The following is a 21,655-nucleotide window of genomic DNA, read 5'->3' as shown; positions in this document are numbered from 1 at the left end:
TTTACTTTTAAAAACAAAGATCAACAAATGAACAGCCTTATATTTCACTTGGTAATATATCTTTGGGATTGAAGGTGCTCAACAGGTTAGGTTAAAGAGATACATGTGAATAACCAATATTCCAAGAGTCTGCTTTATCCTTTATTTCTGACATACAGTTTTACCTCCAATTTCAGTTCTCTACACCTAGAAAACTATTACCATATAACTTAGTATAAGAATGTATTTTCTAAAATAAGCCAACCATTTAAAGAAGGTTACTTGGATCACTATCTTATACTCTGTTGACTGGGATTGTTTTATGTTCTAGTTTAGATATAAAATAATGTGGATAAATTATAAATGTGGATTGAGGCTATTTCATTTCATGGTTTTGTCAAAGAATGCATTCAATCATACAGAAATTAAGTACTGTGTTATTCATTTTCAAAATTCATGGTTCATGTAAACTTAAGAAATCCCCAAAAATGAGTTTCCAGATTATCCAGAAGTATAATAATGAATCCAAAGTGCTATTATGAAATATGTTTTTGTATGGAGTGACACATGTTAGGGAGTATAGCATTCTCCAACACTACCCCAACCAACCTACCCCCCTCGGCCCCTCCTCCCAAAAATAAAATTAGCCTCTCTGATCATTGATTTACCATTATGTTTAGTTTTAGACATTGATTTTGAATCAATTTCGTTTTGACATTGTGACCTATATTTTTTCCCTTTTTACACTTGGTCAACCTCAATAATAAGTTCTTTTATTTTACAAGGTTTGTTAGGTTAATATGCCTTATTAGGTAAATATGACATCAAGACAAACTTGTAGTGATCATATCTAGGTTATATCTAGTACTAGTACTCTCCACTGTCAACCTCTTACTTCTTAGACAAGGAGAGTGACAGAAATCAGAATTTTAAAATACTCCTCTACTAAATCAGATACAATTTACATCTATATACAAAGTATGTAGCATCCAGGTTTTCTACATTCTAAAATTGAAATCTTTTAAGAAATCAGTTAACACCGCTGCTGGATCACTATCCCTAGGTTGAATTTTCTGTGACAAAAAATGAAAAGTCAGAGGCTAGAAAACCTATACTACCATTTTGATTTGTCAATTTTTCCAAGAGTTAATAGACTTTGGCCATTTTTTCTCTTTTTTTGACAGAATTACACATTGTGAACCAAACTCCCCTAAGACTAATTGTAAGAAAACTCTCATACTTGGTAAGAACGCATGTATAGTTGAACATACTGAACCATCATTTAGATTTGACAATACTCACAGCAGTTATGGGACTTGACCATTTTTGGACTACCGGTAATGAAGCATAAGTGTATTTTACATCTATAAAAATGTTTGACAAAAAGTTACTGTATGATCATTTTGGTCTGCATAATTTTGCATGAGAAATAGGACTTATATATATATTAAAGAAAAACATTTTTACTTTTAAAAACAAAGATCAACAAATGAACAGCCTTATATTTCACTTGGTAATATATCTTTGGGATTGAAGGTGCTAAACAGGTTAGGTTAAAGAGATACATGTGAATAACCAATATTCCAAGAGTCTGCTTTATCCTTTATTTCTAACATACAGTTTTACCTCCAATTTCAGTTCTCTACACCTAGAAAACTATTACCATATAACTTAGTATAAGAATGTATTTTCTAAAATAAGCCAACCATTTAAAGAAGGTTACTTGGATCACTATCTTATACTCTGTTGACTGGGATTGTTTTATGTTCTAGTTTAGATATAAAATAATGTGGATAAATTATAAATGTGGATTGAGGCTATTTCATTTCATGGTTTTGTCAAAGAATGCATTCAATCATACAGAAATTAAGTACTGTGTTATTCATTTTCAAAATTCATGGTTCATGTAAACTTAAGAAATCCCCAAAAATGAGTTTCCAGATTATCCAGAAGTATAATAATGAATCCAAAGTGCTATTATGAAATATGTTTTTGTATGGAGTGACACATGTTAGGGAGTATAGCATTCTCCAACACAACCCCAACCAACCTACCCTCCTCAGCCCCTCCTCCCAAAAATAAAATTAGCCTCTCTGATCATTGATTTACCATTATGTTTAGTTTTAGACATTGATTTTGAATCAATTTCGTTTTGACATTGTGACCTATATTTTTTCCCTTTTTACACTTGGTCAACCTCAATAATAAGTTCTTTTATTTTACAAGGTTTGTTAGGTTAATATGCCTTATTAGGTAAATATGACATCAAGACAAACTTGTAGTGATCATATCTAGGTTATATCTAGTACTAGTACTCTCCACTGTCAACCTGTTACTTCTTAGACAAGGAGAGTGACAGAAATCAGAATTTTAAAATACTCCTCTACTAAATCAGATACAATTTACATCTATATACAAAGTATGTAGCATCCAGGTTTTCTACATTCTAAAATTGAAATCTTTTAAGAAATCAGTTAACACCGCTGCTGGATCACTATCCCTAGGTTGAATTTTCTGTGACAAAAAATGAAAAGTCAGAGGCTAGAAAACCTATACTACCATTTTGATTTGTCAATTTTTCCAAGAGTTAATAGACTTTGGCCATTTTTTCTCTTTTTTTGACAAAATTACACATTGTGAACCAAACTCCCCTAAGACTAATTGTAAGAAAACTCTCATACTTGGTAAGAACGCATGTATAGTTGAACATACTGAACCATCATTTAGATTTGACAATACTCACAGCAGTTATGGGACTTGACCATTTTTGGACTACCGGTAATGAAGCATAAGTGTATTTTACATCTATAAAAATGTTTGACAAAAAGTTACTGTATGATCATTTTGGTCTGCATAATTTTGCATGAGAAATAGGACTTATATATATATTAAAGAAAAACATTTTTACTTTTAAAAACAAAGATCAACAAATGAACAGCCTTATATTTCACTTGGTAATATATCTTTGGGATTGAAGGTGCTCAACAGGTTAGGTTAAAGAGATACATGTGAATAACCAATATTCCAAGAGTCTGCTTTATCCTTTATTTCTGACATACAGTTTTACCTCCAATTTCAGTTCTCTACACCTAGAAAACTATTACCATATAACTTAGTATAAGAATGTATTTTCTAAAATAAGCCAACCATTTAAAGAAGGTTACTTGGATCACTATCTTATACTCTGTTGACTGGGATTGTTTTATGTTCTAGTTTAGATATAAAATAATGTGGATAAATTATAAATGTGGATTGAGGCTATTTCATTTCATGGTTTTGTCAAAGAATGCATTCAATCATACAGAAATTAAGTACTGTGTTATTCATTTTCAAAATTCATGGTTCATGTAAACTTAAGAAATCCACAAAAATGAGTTTCCAGAAGTATAATAATGAATCCAAAGTGCTATAATGAAATATGTTTTTGTATGGAGTGACACATGTTAGGGAGTATAGCATCCTCCAACCCTACCCCAACCAACCTACTCCCCCCCCCCTAAAAAAAAATAGCCTCTCTGATCATTGATTTACCATTATGTTTAGTTTTAGACATTGATTTTGAATCAATTTCGTTTTGACATTATGACCTATATGTTTCCCCTTTTTACACTTGATTAAAGTCAACCTCAATAACAAGTTCTTTTATTTTACAAGGTTTATTAGGTTAATATGCCTTAAGGGCATACGATACAGTTTTGATCCTGTATTTACAAGTTCATGAAAAATTGCATATAGGCTATTTTTTACCTGATTAAATCAAATATGTAATAAAAAATATATCTTCATGTGCTACTTTTTGAGTAAAATGAGGTCGAAATTTTGTATATTTGCTCAAAATTCAGATTTGTGGCCGTAATTTCTTTTTCGAAAGAAAGACATAACTTTTTTGTTATAAAAGATAAACACAAATTGTTTTTTGTTAAATAAACGGTATTTCTGTATTTTATAAGTATTCTAAAAAAATATGCATTTTTTTATTCAGAAATAACTCATATTTATCAAATGTTCGTGAATTGAGGAAAAAACGTCATTTTTTGCTGCATGTTTATCAAAATTAAAAAAAATCCTCTATTTACAGTTTTATAAAATTTGGGTCACATAATCTCCCTGCAAAATGAAACAAATTGCCGTTTTGAAAAATAGGGGTCCATGAACTCGTTTTCAAATTAAATCAGTTTGATTGATAAAAATCAGTTGAAAAATGCATCTTTTCCCGATATGTCACAGTTTGACGTCGCGAAAATAACATTTTACGTTAGCAACGTCATTACCTCCCCTGTAACTGTATCGTATGCCCTTAATAAGTAAATATGACATCAAGACAAACTTGTTGTGATCATATCTAGGTTATATCTAGTACTAGTACTCTTTACTGTCAACCTTTAGACAAGGAGAGTGACAGAATCAGAATTTTAAAATACTCCTCTACTAAATCAGATACAAAACTTTATAGATTCTAACATGAGTGGAAGAAATTAAAAAAAAACACCTGTTTATAGTGGACAGAAGGCATGAGGAACAAGTACACACTTATGTTATGAGCATCAATCTATAAATAATCCTTTATTAATATGTATAGAGTACATACTTGTGTTAAAATCACTGTACACAACAAAGTAACCACCATAGCAACTATATATATATATATTAGGCAAAATAACAAACAAAAAAACATATCACAATAGTCTGTATAGCTACATAAAAATTAAACACAAATTAGCATTGCTAAAAAATTGATAAAAAGTCACATCATCGCAGCTAAAAAATTCTGCAAATCCCAATAAATATGTTTCATACTGAGCTATATTTTAGTAAATTTAGTATATGTTGGAAGAAAGGTAATGTTTTTACTTTGTTGACGAAAGTCAAACGTTATGATTTTTAGTTGGGTTTCATATTTCAAAGCAATTTGTGGGAGTTAAAAATTGACAGACAACTGCATGACCTTAACAAAGGAAAATGATGGCAAAATATAACATGGATTACCGGTAACCTATGTGCTCTTAAACTGAGGAAAATGATGGCAAAATATAACATGGATTACCAGGAACCTATGTGCTCTTAAATGGAGGAAAATGATGGCAAAATATAATATGGATTACCAGGAACCTATGTGCTCTTAAATGGAGGAAAATGATGGCAAAATATAACATGGATTACCAGGAACCTATGTGCTCTTAAATGGAGGAAAATGATGGCAAAATATAGCATGGGTTACCGGTAACCTATGTGCTCTTAAACTGAGGAAAATGATGGCAAAATATAACATGGATTACCAGTAACCTATGTGCTCTTAAACTGAGGAAAATGATGGCAAAATATAACATGGATTACCGGTAACCTATGTGCTCTTAAACTGAGGAAAATGATGGCAAAATATAACATGGATTACCAGTAACCTATGTGCTCTTAAACTGAGGAAAATGATGGCAAAATATAACATGGATTACCGGTAACCTATGTGCTCTTAAACTGAATGTTTTCTCAATAATCAATTTACATTGAATCACAAAATGAAGGTTTGAAGGACAAATTTCAGTACACTGAAACACATAAAAGTTGAACTATTGCCAGTTTACACTAAAAATAAGGCTAAACAGTGCAAAAAAGTTTGTGTGATTATGCTTAAACATCTGTATAAAAAGACAATTTTCAAAAGGTTTACAAAGAGTTCTCACTTTTCTGGAAAGCAGGTAAGTAGTTGGATGGTTTTTTTTTATCCCTATGACTTTACATATCTATTTCATTTTTGTTATCAATCAAATTCATTCTTGATAAAATAAAGGTGTATTTATAATTGCTAAAAAAATATCTATTCACTAAAGATTTACAGAAGAGCTAACTCTATAAAGTCACCATGTTGTCTAGAACAGTTATCAAATATTTATAAGAGAAGTTAAATGATAAAATCTTCATTAAAATATATGAAAAGATGTTCTCTTACTTATGCCTTACTATCTTCAAATACAAAATAAACCACCCTAACTTATTGAAATTGTGGTTGAAAAGTAAAGAATAGGGTATATACAGAATATTTAAGCAAATATATCAGGGGTCAGGGTAGTACTATTGTTAATTTTTCAAAAAAAACTTACTTTGATAAATTTTATTGAATTATATAAAAAAAATCAGATTTAAACAAATCTCATCTACAATTATGAAGTTACACATGATGCCATTGGTGAAAATCTTCTTTAACTGAAGCAATTAAACATTTTAACATATGCTTTTTTCAAATGTTTTCAAAAAATTTCAGTTTAAATTTGTAAATAAAATTTTAGTGCCAAAATATGAGTAATTGAACCTACCTTGCTTTCAATATGCACAATATATATATGAATCTTGCTTTGCACATATTTTAAAAATTAGTTTGGTTTTTAAAGTGTTTGCTTGATTGTACATGTATTGTGATTTAACTAATCAATGAAAAAAACATTTACATCTCTACAAGCTGGTCACTGCTGGTGTCTAAATAATACAAAAACATTGGCAGTTGCAATCTAGAAATAAGGATTCTGAAAGAAATTTATTGGCTTTTTCTGATATGCACATATTTATCAGGTCAATGAAATTACCTCCAGTAATCTGAATGTTTAAAAGTGAAATTAATATTACAAAAAACAATGTTATTTGACAATGGGTTATTTATAACAAATCCACTTGTAAATTCTGCACAAAAAATAAACAACTTGACCATGAAATTTGTCCTTCAATGCAGTTTATTACAATAATAATAGCACCTGTCACTTGTTTGCATTGTACATACATGTAGCAAAATTTATAATACAGACAAAAACAAGGGAATAAGTTAGAAATATATATATATCTAGGATCTAAATGAATCAACATTTAAAACAATAACCAGGTGCTCCGCAGGGCGCAGCTTTATACGACCGCAGAGGTCGAACCCTGAACAGTTGGGGCAAGTATTGACAAAACATTCAAGCGTGATACAGCTCTGAATTTGGATTGTGATCAAATTTTTGACATTATATGTATTTTTTTTACACAAAACAAATGTCAAGATTTTACAAATCAATTAAAGATTTCTTCAAACTTTTTAAATCTAAAATTAAATAGTTGACACAGCATAGGTTTCTGACACAGAATGAATGTGGTCTAATGAACTTAAAAGTTTTTTTTTTGCCTTTGAGCAATTCACTATGCTGTTGAATATTAATCCTCTCAAAAAAATGTTTGAAGAAATTTTCTTTTTATTTATGAAATCTGAAATGAGAAAAATTTAAACCCCCCCCTTTTTTTCACATCCCCGTTTCCCTTTTTCCAAAACTGATATCAATTCAAATTTCTAATGGAGTTTGCAACAATAACTACTCTTTTAAATACATCATAAAATATTAAATTTGAAAACGGGACCAAAAATTAAGAATCTACATACACAGTTAGATTCGGCATATCAAAGAACCCCAATTATTCAATTTTTGATAAAATCAAACAAAGTTTAAATCTGGACCCTTTGGGCCCTTTATTCCTAAACTGTTGGGACCAAAACTCCCAAAATCAATACCAACCTTCCTTTTATGGTCATAAACCTTGTGTTTAAATTTCATAGATTTCTATTTACTTATACTAAAGTTATGGTGCGAAAACCAAAAAAAATGCTTATTTGGGTCCCTTTTTGGCCCCTAATTCCTAAACTGTTGGGACCTAAACTCCCAAAATCAATACCAACCTTCCTTTTGTGGTCATAAACATTGTGTTTAAATTTCATTGATTTCTATTTACTTAAACTAAAGTTATTGTGCGAAAACCAAGAATAATGCTTATTTGGGCCCTTTTTTGGCCCCTAATTCCTAAACTGTTGGAACCAAAACTCCCAAAATCAATCCCAACCTTTCTTTTGTGGTCATAAACCTTATGTCAAAATTTCATAGACTTCTATTTACTTAAACTAAAGTTATAGTGCGAAAACCAAGAAAATGCTTATTTGGGCCCTTTTTGGCCCCTAATTCCTAAAATGTTGGGACTAAAACTCCCAAAATCAATCCCAACCTTCCTTTTGTGGTCATAAACCTTGTGTTAAAATTTCATAGATTTCTATTCACTTTTACTAAAGTTAGAGTGCGAAAACTAAAAGTATTCGGACGAGGACGACGACGACGACGACGACGACGCCAACGTGATAGCAATATACGACGAAAATTTTTTCAAATTTTGCGGTCGTATAAAAATGGTGCAATGTACAATAGATTTTGTTAATTTATATCAAATACACAAACAAAAAGTCAGTGCATTCCCTTTGATGATGTTTTTAAAAATTGCAGTAAGCTTGCTTTATTTAAAAATAATTTGTTTCAAATTTATGAGTTAACAATCAACAACTATAAATCCCATTGAGTTTGAAATGCTCATATGGTAAAAATGATAATAAGCTAATGTAATAAGTCAAATAATGGTTTCAATCAAGGTAGCACTTTTGTAGATCTTGTATAATTGTAACTGATCACTTTTGCTGCTTACAGGTTCTGTCTATCGATAATAAATTTCAAGATTATAGTCAAAAAGGAAAAAAATATAACAATTAAGGTCAACAACTATCAGAGTCAGTTGATGATAACAATTGTTGTAGAACTTTTAATGTATTGTTGATTTCTTTTGTTGTTACATTGTTTAGCAATCCATTAAAACTTCTAAGTTGAAAGGGAATCACAATAACGAGAAAAACACTATCTTTAAGGGCAATTTCTCCAATAAAAAGACTATTAAGAGATAACTGTATTTGAAACTTTCTGAATGTCCAGTTTTACTGTTCAAAATTGAGTGTATCTGGCGATGCATCTCAGTGACGCAATGTGTTATCTGGCTTCCTGTCCACCTCTTAATGTAATTAAATTATATAAAAAGAAGAATTCTAAGATGCTTATTATTGGAGAAATACCATGTCAATACATTCTGCTATCTAAAATGCAGCCATCCCTTAGTTTAAGACTGGTAGACTGAGAATTGTAACTCGATTGTCATCCAATCATAACCATTAATTAAGAATTGAATGCTTCTTTTTGTGAATTTATTGGGGTGTAAAAGCGTTGACCGAAGTACATTTTGTGTGAAGCGCTTCATTCTAAAAATGTGCGCACGGTCAACGCTTTTACAACCCTATAAAGTTACAAAAAGAAGCATTCAATACTTATAATTACATTTTTTAGCTATGATCATGAAAACACGTATTTTACATATTTTTTTATTTAATTCACCTGTGCACTTTATTGTTGGACCACATGTTATCATGAATGAAAAGTTGTATTGAGCAATGCAACTGCTTACGGAATAACACGTGATGTGCAGTTAGCCAATCAGAATAAAGTATTATAAAGAAACATACATCTAATGTAATTATTACCAAATAATTGCATTATAATTAATATAATCATGCATTTAAATGTAACAGATTGTTAACTCATTGATCAGTTTCATTCGTAAACATATGTTATACATGTATAAACAACCTTTGTATGCTTCAACATAACATACAACAATCATTTCAGTAAAATTGATAACAACAAATTATAATGTTCAATGAAATTTTCAAATGTGACAGATTCACTACATTTGTTCTAGAACAAACAATTGTTCAATTCAACATCAAGCTGTTACCTAATAATCAACAACTTTCATTTGCTAATAGTTTTACAACTACAAAGGTAATACAATAATCTAAGAAATATTAAAGTTTGGAAACACAGATATATGACCATAAAAGACCACTAGAACATCCATTAACTTGTGAACTACTTGGAATAGTAGGCTATTAGCTTTACCTTAAAGCTTGAATCTTAATTTAATATGTTACAATATATCAATCATTCTTATGGTTGTTGTTATGTGTGGGAGATCCTTTGATATAAAAATAAAAGGTACTAAATTAGTATTAATGACACTTAAGACAATAGACATTACAAATTCAAAAAGCTTATTTGTACTTAAATTTGATTTGTGTTTTAAAGATCTAATAGTAATTTTCAATTTGATTTGTGTTTTAAAGATCTAATAATAATTTTCCCTTACAAAAATCCTATATTATATTTAAGTAAGACAGTATCTCTATTAATTCCATGTAAAGTCAAAATTGGCCAGCAATTATAATCAAAATTTTTTTAAATGATAAGGCTGCCTAGTGATGGCATAGCATGTATGTACTCCCTAACCCAATGTAAATAAATGTATAAAAATGTTTGATAATTTAAAATCACAATTTTATCTTGCAACAGTATTTTTTTAGAATACTGTTTGTTACATAAAACTTAAAGCATTGAAGATGAGTGATCCACAAAAAGAAAACTGCATGCTAAGTTATTGAGTCTTATCTGTGTCCTCTACATCATACTGGTCTAGAAATTCAAATTCATCTGCAATGTCATCAACATCACTGTCAGATGACTGACGTCTTGGTGATGAGTCAATTTGGTCTCCTGAAAGTATATTTATGTCCGATTCGTCTTTCACATATGTCACTTTACTTGATTTGCTGCCACTTGAAGATGTTGCTGCCATTTTGTTAAAACCTGACATTGCTGACTGCATCATGGAGGAGAATGTTTGTGACACGATCGTTGAGGCAATTAAAGCCATACCTGCATCCTGTTGCTGAGCAACAGGTTGACTAGGTTCAGGTGATTGTACTTCATGAATGTCAGGAAACTTCAGATCTCTGGTCAAAGTCTCATCTTCATCTTCAGAACTATCCCCGAAATGTGATGGATTAAACTTCATTGTATCGTGTCCATTTGAGTTATTGTCTGTATTTTTATATTTAGGAAGTGGCGTTTCTAAAATTTCATCGTCTGTGTCATCTAAATAACCAATTGAAGGTAGATTGCCTAGATCTGGTGTAAAATCCTCATCATGATCTGCAAAAAAATGTGCTACATAGTCATTATAAAAAGTTTGAAAATCAATAGCAAGTTTAAAGTTGAAACAGCCAATCTATGCCATCCCAACCCAACATTTATTGATGATCCCTGTATATATATCTGATCATTAATAATAAGGCAGAAAATATAGAAGTCAAGTAATCTAGTAACCAAAGTTGTTGCTACTAAAGAGAAAAACGTTTTTGGGCACAAACTTAAAACTTTAAGATACCAAGTTTTAAAGTGAAATTTCAATCTATATATATATATAGTGAAGCCCAGGTGGTCATGTGGTCTAGCGGGACAGTTACAGTGCAGGCATTTTGGTGTCACGATATCTCAGTAGCATGGGTTCGAATCCCAGCGTGAGAAGAACAAAAAATTTGCAAAAGCAAATTTACAGATCTAACATTGTTGGGTTGATGTTTAGACGAGTTAATGTGTTTAAAATGATTGCCAGAGCCCCTATGATATACAGAAACATCTTTTTGTGTCCTGCAGTAACAAAACCAGAGGCTCTTAAGAGTCTGCGTCGCTCACCTTGGTCTATGTGCATTTTAAACAAATTACACAGATGGATTCATGACAAAATTGTGTTTTGGTGATGGTGATGTGATTGTAGATCTTACTGGACATTCTTGCTACTTATAATTTTCTCTATCTACAATAAACTTGGCCCTTTCGTTACAGAGGAAAATATTTGGTAAAAATTTACAAAAATTTACCAAATTAATGAAAATTGTTAAAAATTGACTATAAAGGGCAATAACTCCTTAAGGAGTCAACTGACCATGACTTATTTGTAGATCTTACTTTGCTAAACATTATTGCTGTTTACAGTTTATCTCTATCTATAATAATATTCAAAATAATAACCAAAAATGGCAAAATTGCTTTAAAAATTATCAATTGGGGGGCAGCAGCCCAACAACCATGGCCAGTTGTCCAATTCATCTGAAAATTTTATGGCAAATAGATATTGACTTGATGAACAATTTAACCCCCATGTCAGATTTGCTCTAAATGCTTTGGTTTCAGAGTTATACGCAAAAAATCTACATTTTACCCCTATGTTGTAATCTTAGCCATGGCAGTCATCTTGGTTGGTTGGCCGGGTCATCAGACACATTTCTTAAACTACATACCCCAATGATTGATTGTGGTTAAGTTTGGTTGAATTTGGCCCAGTAGTTTCAGAGGAGAAGATTTTTGTAAAAGTTAACGACGACGGACGACAGACAAGGGACGACAGACGCCAAGTGATGAGAAAAGCTCACTTGGCCCATTTGGCCAGGTGAGTTAAAAATGAGCAGGGATTCCCCAGACCCTGAATAACTAACCCAGATCTGGAGGCACAGGACTAATACATGTATTAATATTCCCGAAAAATAAAAAGCCATAGTGCACAACAAAGATTTTGAAAAATTCATACAAATTTCAAATTTAACTGTTTTAAGTCAAGAAATATATGCTGTATAACAAATTTGAATATTCTGTGATGGAATACGTTTCTCTTAAAAGTTTTGACAATATCTTGGCAAACCTAATCTTTTCTTACAATAGTAATCTGCAAAAAGATGAGTTCAGACATAAATTAAAAGAGAGAATGTATAAAATGTCCTCTGAAAAAATTACCAAGGTGTATCAATATTATGTTGATAAATTATCATTCATTTTGATATTTTGAAAACATAGTTCAATCACTTTATGTCATCAGAATAAATATTTTTGCTTTTTTTATGCTCTTTTTCTATTAAAACACACAACATCATATTAAATTTAAATAATTACCATCACTAAATGAATGTTCTTTAGACAACATGGGTGTGTTAATTGATGGGGATCCATTACTCTCATCTTCACTGTCAGTAATGGCTCTAGCAAGGGCAGCAGTAGCTTCAGGGTCCAGTGAGGGACAAAAATCATCAGAATCTGTGTCTGTATTGCCATTGTCTTCGTCAAAAGAATTAAGACTTGCATCACCAGTTCGAGATTTCTTTCCTGTTAAAAAGTTATTAATGTTAATGATGAAGGTTAATGTGGTAGTATCTTTTTTTTATAGAAGCTTATGTTCTGATATTTTAATCATCTCATTCAGATTTAACCTTGAAATAATCTTATTATTTATTTATGCTTGCTAGTAATTCCTCTACCTAAGCGCTCAATGCCTTAATCCCTTACCTGATTCTTGACTCATAACACCCAAACAATTGTCACTGTTTTCATTCTCCTTTACGTTTTTTGGATAATCTACTGATTTCAAGCCCTTTGTTGTTGCTTATTTATATATTATCTTTGGTATTCTCAGCAAAATAATTTTCACGCTTGAGCCGCTCCGGCGAAAGTGAGAATAGCAATTGATTTGTGAGACCAAGGATAATCTGTTTATTGCTATTTTACCTGTGACGAAGTTGTTAATTTCTTGGACAAAGGGCACATGCGCCCTTAGTTTCTAGCGATTATTTTTCATATCACTCTACTGTGCTGAGAATGGAAATAATCAGTCTGAGTGAGTCAGATCAAAGGAAATTTTTGTTAAATAGCAATATTGAAGTATATCTCTTCTCATTCTCTATATGAGTATAATCATACTCTCCAATTATGGGGCATAATCCAAATAGCAAGTGGTATTACAAACTTTCTTATTTGTTTGGTTTAATTTGACAAAATTGTCAACATTTGTATCAGTTGTTATTGGCTTTGAACCAGCAGTCAGTAAATGCAAGTACTCAGATCTGTACTTATGATGTTTAGTTTTTTGGATATATAAGTACCCATCCATGTCCAATTCATGTTTTTGTTAGATGTATTTCTATTTGTATCTATCTGATGAGTTGAACCTTTTTCAACTGATTTTTATAGTTTGTTCTAATGTGGAACTGTTACAACTCTATCCAAGTTTAGGGGGGAGTGGTTAGCACTCACAAGCATGTTTAACTCTGCCACGTTTTTTTGTGCCTGTCCCAAGTTAGGAGCCTGTAGTTCAGTTGTAGTCATTGGTTCATGTCAGTCATATTTGGTTTTCGTAATTTTTTTGTTACAAATTAAGTCATTAGTTTTCTCAATTGGATTGTTTCATATTTTTCATGTAGAGGCCTTTTAAAGCCGACCATATGGTATGGGTTTTTTCCCATTGTTGAAGGCCATACAGTCGCCTATAATTGCATACATTCACTTCATTTGAACTTGACAATGCGTCATTTAACATGATTCTATAAAAAATTATAATGGTATTCATGGTATATAGACTAACATTTCTGCAAACAGTTTTTGAAAGATGACTGACAGTAGGTTCCAAGTGAAGGTCAAAGGTTATACTAAACCCTTAGACCAGGTTAGCTTAAAAAGGATTAACTCTCACCTTTAAATGACCACTTAGACTTGAGTTTTAGTGAGTAGTCTAGTTTCATGAACAATGGTTCAAACTTGAGGTAGAATCTTTGTAGAAGGTTATGATATAAAACACATGGCCACAACATAAAACTAATCACTAAAATACAAAATAATTAATTATTATCAATTAAAATATGCTACAATTGTCTATTGGAAAGTCAAATCTCAAATAGTAACTTGGCAATACTTATTGTTTATCTTATAAATATGACTTTGGTATTTGATATGTAAGATAGCATTGATTTGAACTCTATTCCAAAAAGGTAATCTTATGATTTCTGCAAATTAGCAAAACCTAAGAGAAGTCAATCAAGAGATAAACAATGTCATGAGAAAGATTTGTCACTCATTGACATGGACTGTAGGTTCATTATTGTATATTAAATAAAACTGATTCTAACCGTCAGCATTGTAGACAATATATTTCTATTTTTTCTCTTTGCCCAATTTGATTCAGTAACTTAAACAAATAACTAAATATGAATATCAGTTTGTAATAATATTTCATTATATTTTGAACTTTATTGACAATGAAATTATTGATGTTTTTGAATAGAAACAATTATCAAGATTTTGTAGATGTTTTTAGATTCTATGCCATTTGGTCTTTGGTGAGGAGTTGTCTCACTGGCTATCATACCATATCTTCTTATTTTCACACTTAACAAAATACACATTAAAAAGACATATTTCATATGGATGTGAAAATTTGATAATCTTAGAATTCACAAAGAGTGAATACTTCAAAAATGATACAGGGCCACCTACACATATAAGTAATTAAAATAGGGGTCATTTCTGACAGAGCTTTTCCAACTTACCAGTTATATAAGACAACATTAATCCTGGTATATAATGGCCCAGTACAGCCAGTGATATGAAGAAAATACAGCTTACAATACAAAACTGTAATAAGAAAATAAGCATCAATTTTTTTTTTATAGCATTGGGGTTAAAATACATCATTATTATGCTGTGCATGGGATTTTTTTCAGGGCATAATATAGATGTAAAGAAGATCACTTATAATATTATATACATGTATTAAACAATTTGAAGGAACTCAAATCACCATTCTTTTTTTTTTTAAAGTTATGATACAAAAAATGTAGTACCAAAAGTTGGTATGTTGTTGGCCCATCACATTATATTCACATAGTGATCTATTTTGGAGGTAAAAGTTGTTGCCTTACATGTACAGTACATGCAGAGTGGGAGTGATTATGAACTCTTTTCACCGATTTCAACTGCAAGGCTGTTAATTGGTTTATTGCCCATCAGACGTACTAAAAATTAACAACATCTTTTAAAATCATATTATAGCAAGGTTGTGATTGTAATTCCAACTTTGACTGTGTGCTTTAATTATGAGTTTACTTAAAGTCCTATGAAACAAGTTTTTTGAAATTTTATTTTCAAGATATTATTGAACAAATGCATGAACGTCTACTAAATGTCCTCTTAGAGTAAGGGAAGACAACAATTCAATAGCATTTCTGAAGATTTTGATTCATCATAAGATAAGATATTTTCTTTTACAAGAAAGTCCATGTACACTTGTTTTCTTAAGTAAAATTTAGACATTCAAGTATATAAAACATATTTAACTTTTTTTTAAATTTGAAATTTCATGACTTTAATTAAATTCAACTCAATAAAAGCTGTGTGCTGAATATTTCAAGAAGAAAATGTGTTTGTGGCTTTTTCAAAATGTTTGAAACTTAAATATACTTTCTAGAGCTAGAATTTCAACAGAATTATGAAAATCTATTTCTGATGACAGCTGGACCATTTAATTTATTTTTTACTAAAAGATTTTAATGGCAACTATTAGGTTCAAAAGTTATACACGTAATTTCAAATGAAACAACTTACCAAAAATCTGTAATTTCTTCTAAAAGACAGGCAACTATTTACAACTTTAGCAAAAGAGCACCATATTTGAGCAAGATATTTACATATTTCTGGCACACTCAGTAAACGAGGGTGAACAGGTGTCCAGCTAAAAAATATAAAACACAGTCAATCAATGGTTGAGTAAGTAAACCTTTACTATGAATTTAGACGTTGACAAACATTTAAACATTTTATTTGCTGAACATAATTCAGTGGTTGTCATTTGCTGATGTGTAATATATTTGTTTTTCATTCATTTTTTGGTACACAAATTAGGCAATTAGTTTTCTCGTTTAAATTATTTTACATCAGTCATGTTGGGGCCTTTTAAAGCTCACTATGTGGAATGGACTTTGCTCACTATTGAAGGCTGTATGGTAACCTATAGTTGTTAATTTATGTGTCATTTGGTCTTTTGTAGAGAGTTGTCTCATTGGCAATCATACCACATCTTCCTTTTTTATATTTTTCACTAAATATAAAAACATATACATGATATACATGAACAATAAAATCCTATTCAATGTAGAGGTAATATATTACCTGAATATTCTGATTCTGATTATCATTTAACCCTATACATTTGTACATATTTTGACAACTGATTAAATCATTCGCATTGATACCGACTGACTGAAAGCTCAGAAAAAATCCCTTAAGAAAAATGTAAAGGTAAAGAAAGCAACATTTAGACTATTAAAATTAGCATGCAGCTTCAAATGAAAAGTAGGTCACTCTTACCTATACTATACAATTCATTGACATCATTTGTGTTGTTACATATATTAGAGTTCAGAATTAAGCTACATTAACCTCAATGGATTAACAGTAATTTTTACAAAAGTCTATAAGATGTCAGAACAATCTCAGACAAACAAGTACAGGCTCATGTTTAAAAATTGAATGTCCCCAGTTACGCAATTCATTCTAAACTAGTCCTTTCATGTGCCATTTGTTATTTTTATAGATTATGGATGTTGTCATTCAAAATTTAAACTACAAGTATTCCTTAGTCATTGTACTTATTGTGATAAAACTACAAATATTGATCTTCATTATTTTTTAATTTGACATTTGTGTAAATGTGTAACTCCACCAATAGTGTACAAACCTGTCTGGGTCCTCAGGCTCTTTTGGTGGAACTGAAAAAAAAACATGGAATATTTATTGAGTTTGGTGTCTTAATATTTAACAGGAGGCTGTGCCAATTGCAGTGGGACATGTACATGTACATGTAGTTATAAGCTATTTAATTTATATGTAATTCCTTGGACAGCCTTTAGACTATTCACATGCAATGACCCACAACAATTTGAAAATATGTTATCTGAGTGCTTATATATATATATAATTATATAACTTAAGCATTGTGAAGTAAAACCAATGAGCAATAGATACTTGTAATTCTTCCCCAAATTGACATCCTTAGCTTAATTATTAATCATGTTAATACTGATTGAAAGCTGATTACAATATGTGTGTAGTCAGGATGTTTATTTGATTGTGAAATGTATATTTTGACAACTTAAAGCTGGGAAGCTTAATTGTTTGGATTTATCAAGAATCAAGAAATCAAATAATAACCAGGTGCTCCGCAGGGCGCAGCTTTATACGACTGATTTGATTTCTTCTTCAAATTTTTTAAATTTAAAATTAAATAGTTGATCATGACACAGCATAGGTTTCTGACACAGAACGAATGTGGTCTAATGAACTTAAAAGTTTTTTTTGCCTTTGAGCAATTCACTATGCTGTTGAATATTAATCCTCTCAAAAAAATGTTTGAAGAAATTTTCTTTTTATTTATGAAATCTGAAATGAGAAAAATTTAACCCCCCCCCCCTTTTTTCACATCCCCGTTTCCCTTTTTCCAAAACTGATATCAATTCAAATTTCTAATGGAGTTTGCAACAATAACTACTCTTTTAAATACATCATAAAATATTAAAATGTAAAATATAGTGCTTGTTATCACTGAATGGTAAAGATTGGTTGGTAGTAAAAGTGAATATACATTGTTTATTGTATAAAACAATCAAAAAAAACTTCATCAGCAACATTTTATATTGGTAAATTTCCAATGAAGTTATTTACATAAAATTATTGGCAAACAAAAATAGAAAATGACATCATAGTCATGTCTGGCAAATGTCCAACAACGACGACGACGACGCCAACGTGATAGCAATATACGACGAAAAATTTTTCAAATTTTGCGGTCGTATAAAAAACTGCTTGTTATCACTGAATGGTAAAGATTATTTTAATTTATCAGTTGGTAGTAAAAAGTGAATATACATTGTATATTGTATATAACAAAGATTTAAGTTGATTCTGGACAAAGAAAGATAACTCCAATTAAAAAAAAATCTTGCTATTGCACAATATTTTGCTATTAGATATTTCTTGCTTACTATTCTGGACAAAGAAAGATAACTCTAATTAAAAAAAAATTTGCTATTTCACAATATTGTGCAATTAGATATTTCTTGCCATTGCGCAATACTGTGCAATTGAAAAGACTTGCTATTGCACAATACTTAATATAATAATTTTAGATCCTGATTTGGACCAACTTGAAATAAAAAATCTAAGTACATTTTTGGATTCAGCATATCAAAGAACCCCAAGATTTCAATTTTTGTTAAAATCAGACTAAGTTTAATTTTGGACCCTTTGGACTTTAGTGTAGACCAATTTGAAAACAGGACCAAAAATGAAGAATCTACATACATGTACACAGTTAGATTTGGAATATCAAAGAACCCCATTTATTCAATTTTTGATGAAATCAAACAAAGTTTAATTTTGGACCCCGATTTGGACCAACTTGAAAACTGGGCCAATAATCAAGAATCTAAGTACATTTTTAGATTCAGCATATCAAAGAACCTAACTGATTCATTTTTTGTCAAAATCAAACTAAGTTTAATTTTGGACCCTTTGGACCTTAATGTAGACCAATTTGAAAACGGGACCAAAAGTTAAGAATCTACATACACAGTCATGACAGTTAGATTTGGCATATCAAAGAACCCCAATTATTCAATTTTGATGAAATCAAACAAAGTTTAATTTTGGACCCTTTGGGCCCCTTATTATGTTGGGACCAAAACTCCCAAAATCAATACCAACCTTCCTTTTATGGTCATAAACCTTGTGTTTAAATTTCATAGATTTCTATTTACTTATACTAACGTTATGGTGCGAAAACCAAGAAAAATGCTTATTTGGGTCCCTTTTTGGCCCCTAATTCCTAAACTGTTGGGACCTAAACTCCCAAAATCAATACCAACCTTCCTTTTGTAGTCATTAACATTGTGTTTAAATTTCTTTGATTTCTATTTACTTAAACTAAAGTCATTGTGCGAAAACCAAGAATAATGCTTATTTGGGCCCTTTTTTGGCCCCTAATTATTAAACTGTTGAAACCAAAACTCCCAAAATCAATCCCAACCGTTCTTTTGTGGTCATAAACCTTGTGTCAAAATTTCATAGATTTCTATTAACTTAAACTAAAGTTATAGTCAGTGCGAAAACCAAGAAAATGCTTATTTGGGCCCTTTTTGGCCCCTAGTTCCTAAAATATTGGGACCAAAACTCCCAAAACCAATACCAACCTTCCTTTTGTGGTCATTAACCTTGTGTTAAAATTTCATAGATTTCCATTCACTTTTACTAAAGTTAGAGTGTGAAAACTAAAAGTATTCGGACGACGACAACGAAGACGACGACGCCAACGTGATAGCAATATACGACGAAAAATTTTTCAAATTTTGCGGTCGTATAAAAAATGAAGTTTTGACTTTGAATTCAAAGTTGAACTGTATCTATGTTAGGTATGCATATTGTTTCAGCTCTACATGTACATGTAAATTTAGGGTTACAATCATTTAACATGTCTGCTTCATCATGATTATATCTGAATAAATATAGGTACCTCTAATCTCTGGCCATATTTTTCTCTTCCAAGTCCGTATAAAATATGAAATTATCAATCCTGTACTGATAAGAAAATAAATTCTGCCACCAAATACTGTAAAAAACCTACAAAATTATATCAAAGACTCAGCATGCTCAGTATTATTCATCTGTACAAGAATTAGTTTGGTAAGACTATATAAATCCTTGGTCCCTAAGCTTAGACTTGTAAACAAAAGGCAGACGATTCCAAACAGCTATCAAAGGAACAACCTGTCGTAAAATGTTAACCAGTGTCAAAAATAATTGTCTTTCATTTTTTCAATTACAATCTTTAAGTTATCTGTTTATTGGTTATACTCCTATCAACATAACCAAGCTAACTAGGGTCTTGTAATTTACTTTCACGCAAGTAACCAAATAAACTTTGAAAATATCAATAATAATTTTAAATCATCTAATCACAAAAATAATTTCTTTTCAACATGAAAAAATCACCAATTATATTTAAGGAAATACATAAATACACCCATATGAAAATCATCCACTAATTCAACTAGAATTTGAATAAGAATAGGGTGCAAACAGACCCAAGTGGCAAACAGGCAGGATGCAAATGTATCGGGAGCAAATAAACCTTATGAATAATCATGATAATACGTGTTTAAAATAAAACGTAACATAACAAATTAATGAGAGCAAATATAAATTTAGGTAAATTTTCCAAGGTTGAACAGGTAAAAGAACCAACAGAACAAAGGCAAGCATGAATGTGGCTATTGTACAGACTCTGGAGATTTGAATTTTGTCCTGTTTGACCTCGCATTACATGATGCATTTTAATGTCCTCTGTTATCCATGTGGTCTACCAAATGAAACACCAAGCTGCATATTATTTGCAATCCTTGGCTTCTTTATTTTGAAAGCCACATATCAGTTCATGTCAAATGCTATTTTTAAGTCAGTTCTTACCAAAATATAGCATGAATAATAATAAATAACACTGCACTTCTTCTTGGACTTTCCCACACAAGTAGACTTTGGATTTGCATTACAAAAGGTTCAATCGGACTAAGAATGTTTTTCAATATTTCTTCACTGTGTCTATTTAAACTATCTCCATTGAGTTTTATAGGGTTATCCATATTGCTTGATTTGATCCAGTAAATTGCTGCTTAAGCCTTATGTTTGTCAACAAACAGATGCCATTTTTGTTTTGGAAATGACGTATTCTGATCATGTGACTACGACTTATAAAAATGTTTAAATTTGTAAATCAAAACACGAGTTATTATTTATATTGTTGAACAACGATTTCAATTCATATAAATCTATAGACATTTTGGATTGTTGTAATGTAACTGACGAGTCGGCCTAACCTGGAAAAATAAGAAAAAAATGTTAAAGGCGTGATCAAGTACGGAAAAGTATAAATCCGGTTTTATGACTGCTTTTTATCTATTTTTAAGTTAAGGGTGAGCTCGACTCCAATCTTGAGAAAGTATGATTGTGAGTTGTCGGATCAAAGGTGACTGGTCGACTGAGGTTCTCCCCGGCTTCTCATTCACCTTTGTTTATTATTGGATATAAGAAGA

At 30.9% G+C, this 21,655-nt stretch overlaps 1 protein-coding gene across 2 annotated transcripts; it reads right to left on the bottom strand.

Moving 5' to 3' along the window:
• Positions 1-4,509: 4,509 nt before the first annotated feature.
• On the bottom strand, positions 4,510-21,412 carry LOC143064849 (reticulophagy regulator 3-like). Of its 2 annotated transcripts, XM_076237985.1 has the most exons (8): positions 21,033-21,412; positions 20,080-20,186; positions 17,251-17,281; positions 16,119-16,245; positions 15,065-15,149; positions 14,212-14,340; positions 12,642-12,851; positions 4,510-10,847 (listed from the first exon to the last, which is right to left on the bottom strand). In XM_076237985.1, the coding sequence occupies exons 1-8, from the start codon at positions 21,203-21,205 to the stop codon at positions 10,291-10,293; spliced, it is 1,419 nt and encodes a 472-aa protein (XP_076094100.1). In that variant the 5' UTR covers positions 21,206-21,412; the 3' UTR covers positions 4,510-10,290. The 2 variants fall into 2 exon arrangements, with proteins under 2 accessions (XP_076094100.1, XP_076094101.1); XM_076237986.1 differs by lacking the exon at positions 20,080-20,186 and having other exon boundaries at positions 21,033-21,186.
• Between the last annotated feature and the right edge of the window lie 243 nt (positions 21,413-21,655).

The sequence above is a fragment of the Mytilus galloprovincialis genome, chromosome 2 (assembly GCF_965363235.1).
Source record: "Mytilus galloprovincialis chromosome 2, xbMytGall1.hap1.1, whole genome shotgun sequence".
NCBI classification, from domain to species: Eukaryota; Metazoa; Mollusca; class Bivalvia; order Mytilida; family Mytilidae; genus Mytilus; species Mytilus galloprovincialis.
Note: the sequence above shows the minus strand (reverse complement) of the source record. Positions and strands in the feature narration are given on the sequence as shown.

What these genes read in the sequence shown, in the direction of transcription:
- LOC143064849 (XM_076237985.1), bottom strand. Translation starts at nt 21,205, where the DNA reads ATGGATAACCCTATAAAACTCAATGGAGATAGTTTAAATAGACACAGT. An exon ending in GAGCCTGAGGACCCAGACAG is followed by an intron (nt 16,246 to 17,250) that starts GTTTGTACACTA and finishes TATATTTTTTAG; the next exon opens with CTGGACACCTGTTCACCCTC. An exon ending in AATGTTGTCTTATATAACTG is followed by an intron (nt 14,341 to 15,064) that starts GTAAGTTGGAAA and finishes TTTGTATTTTAG; the next exon opens with TGATTAGTTTTATGTTGTGG.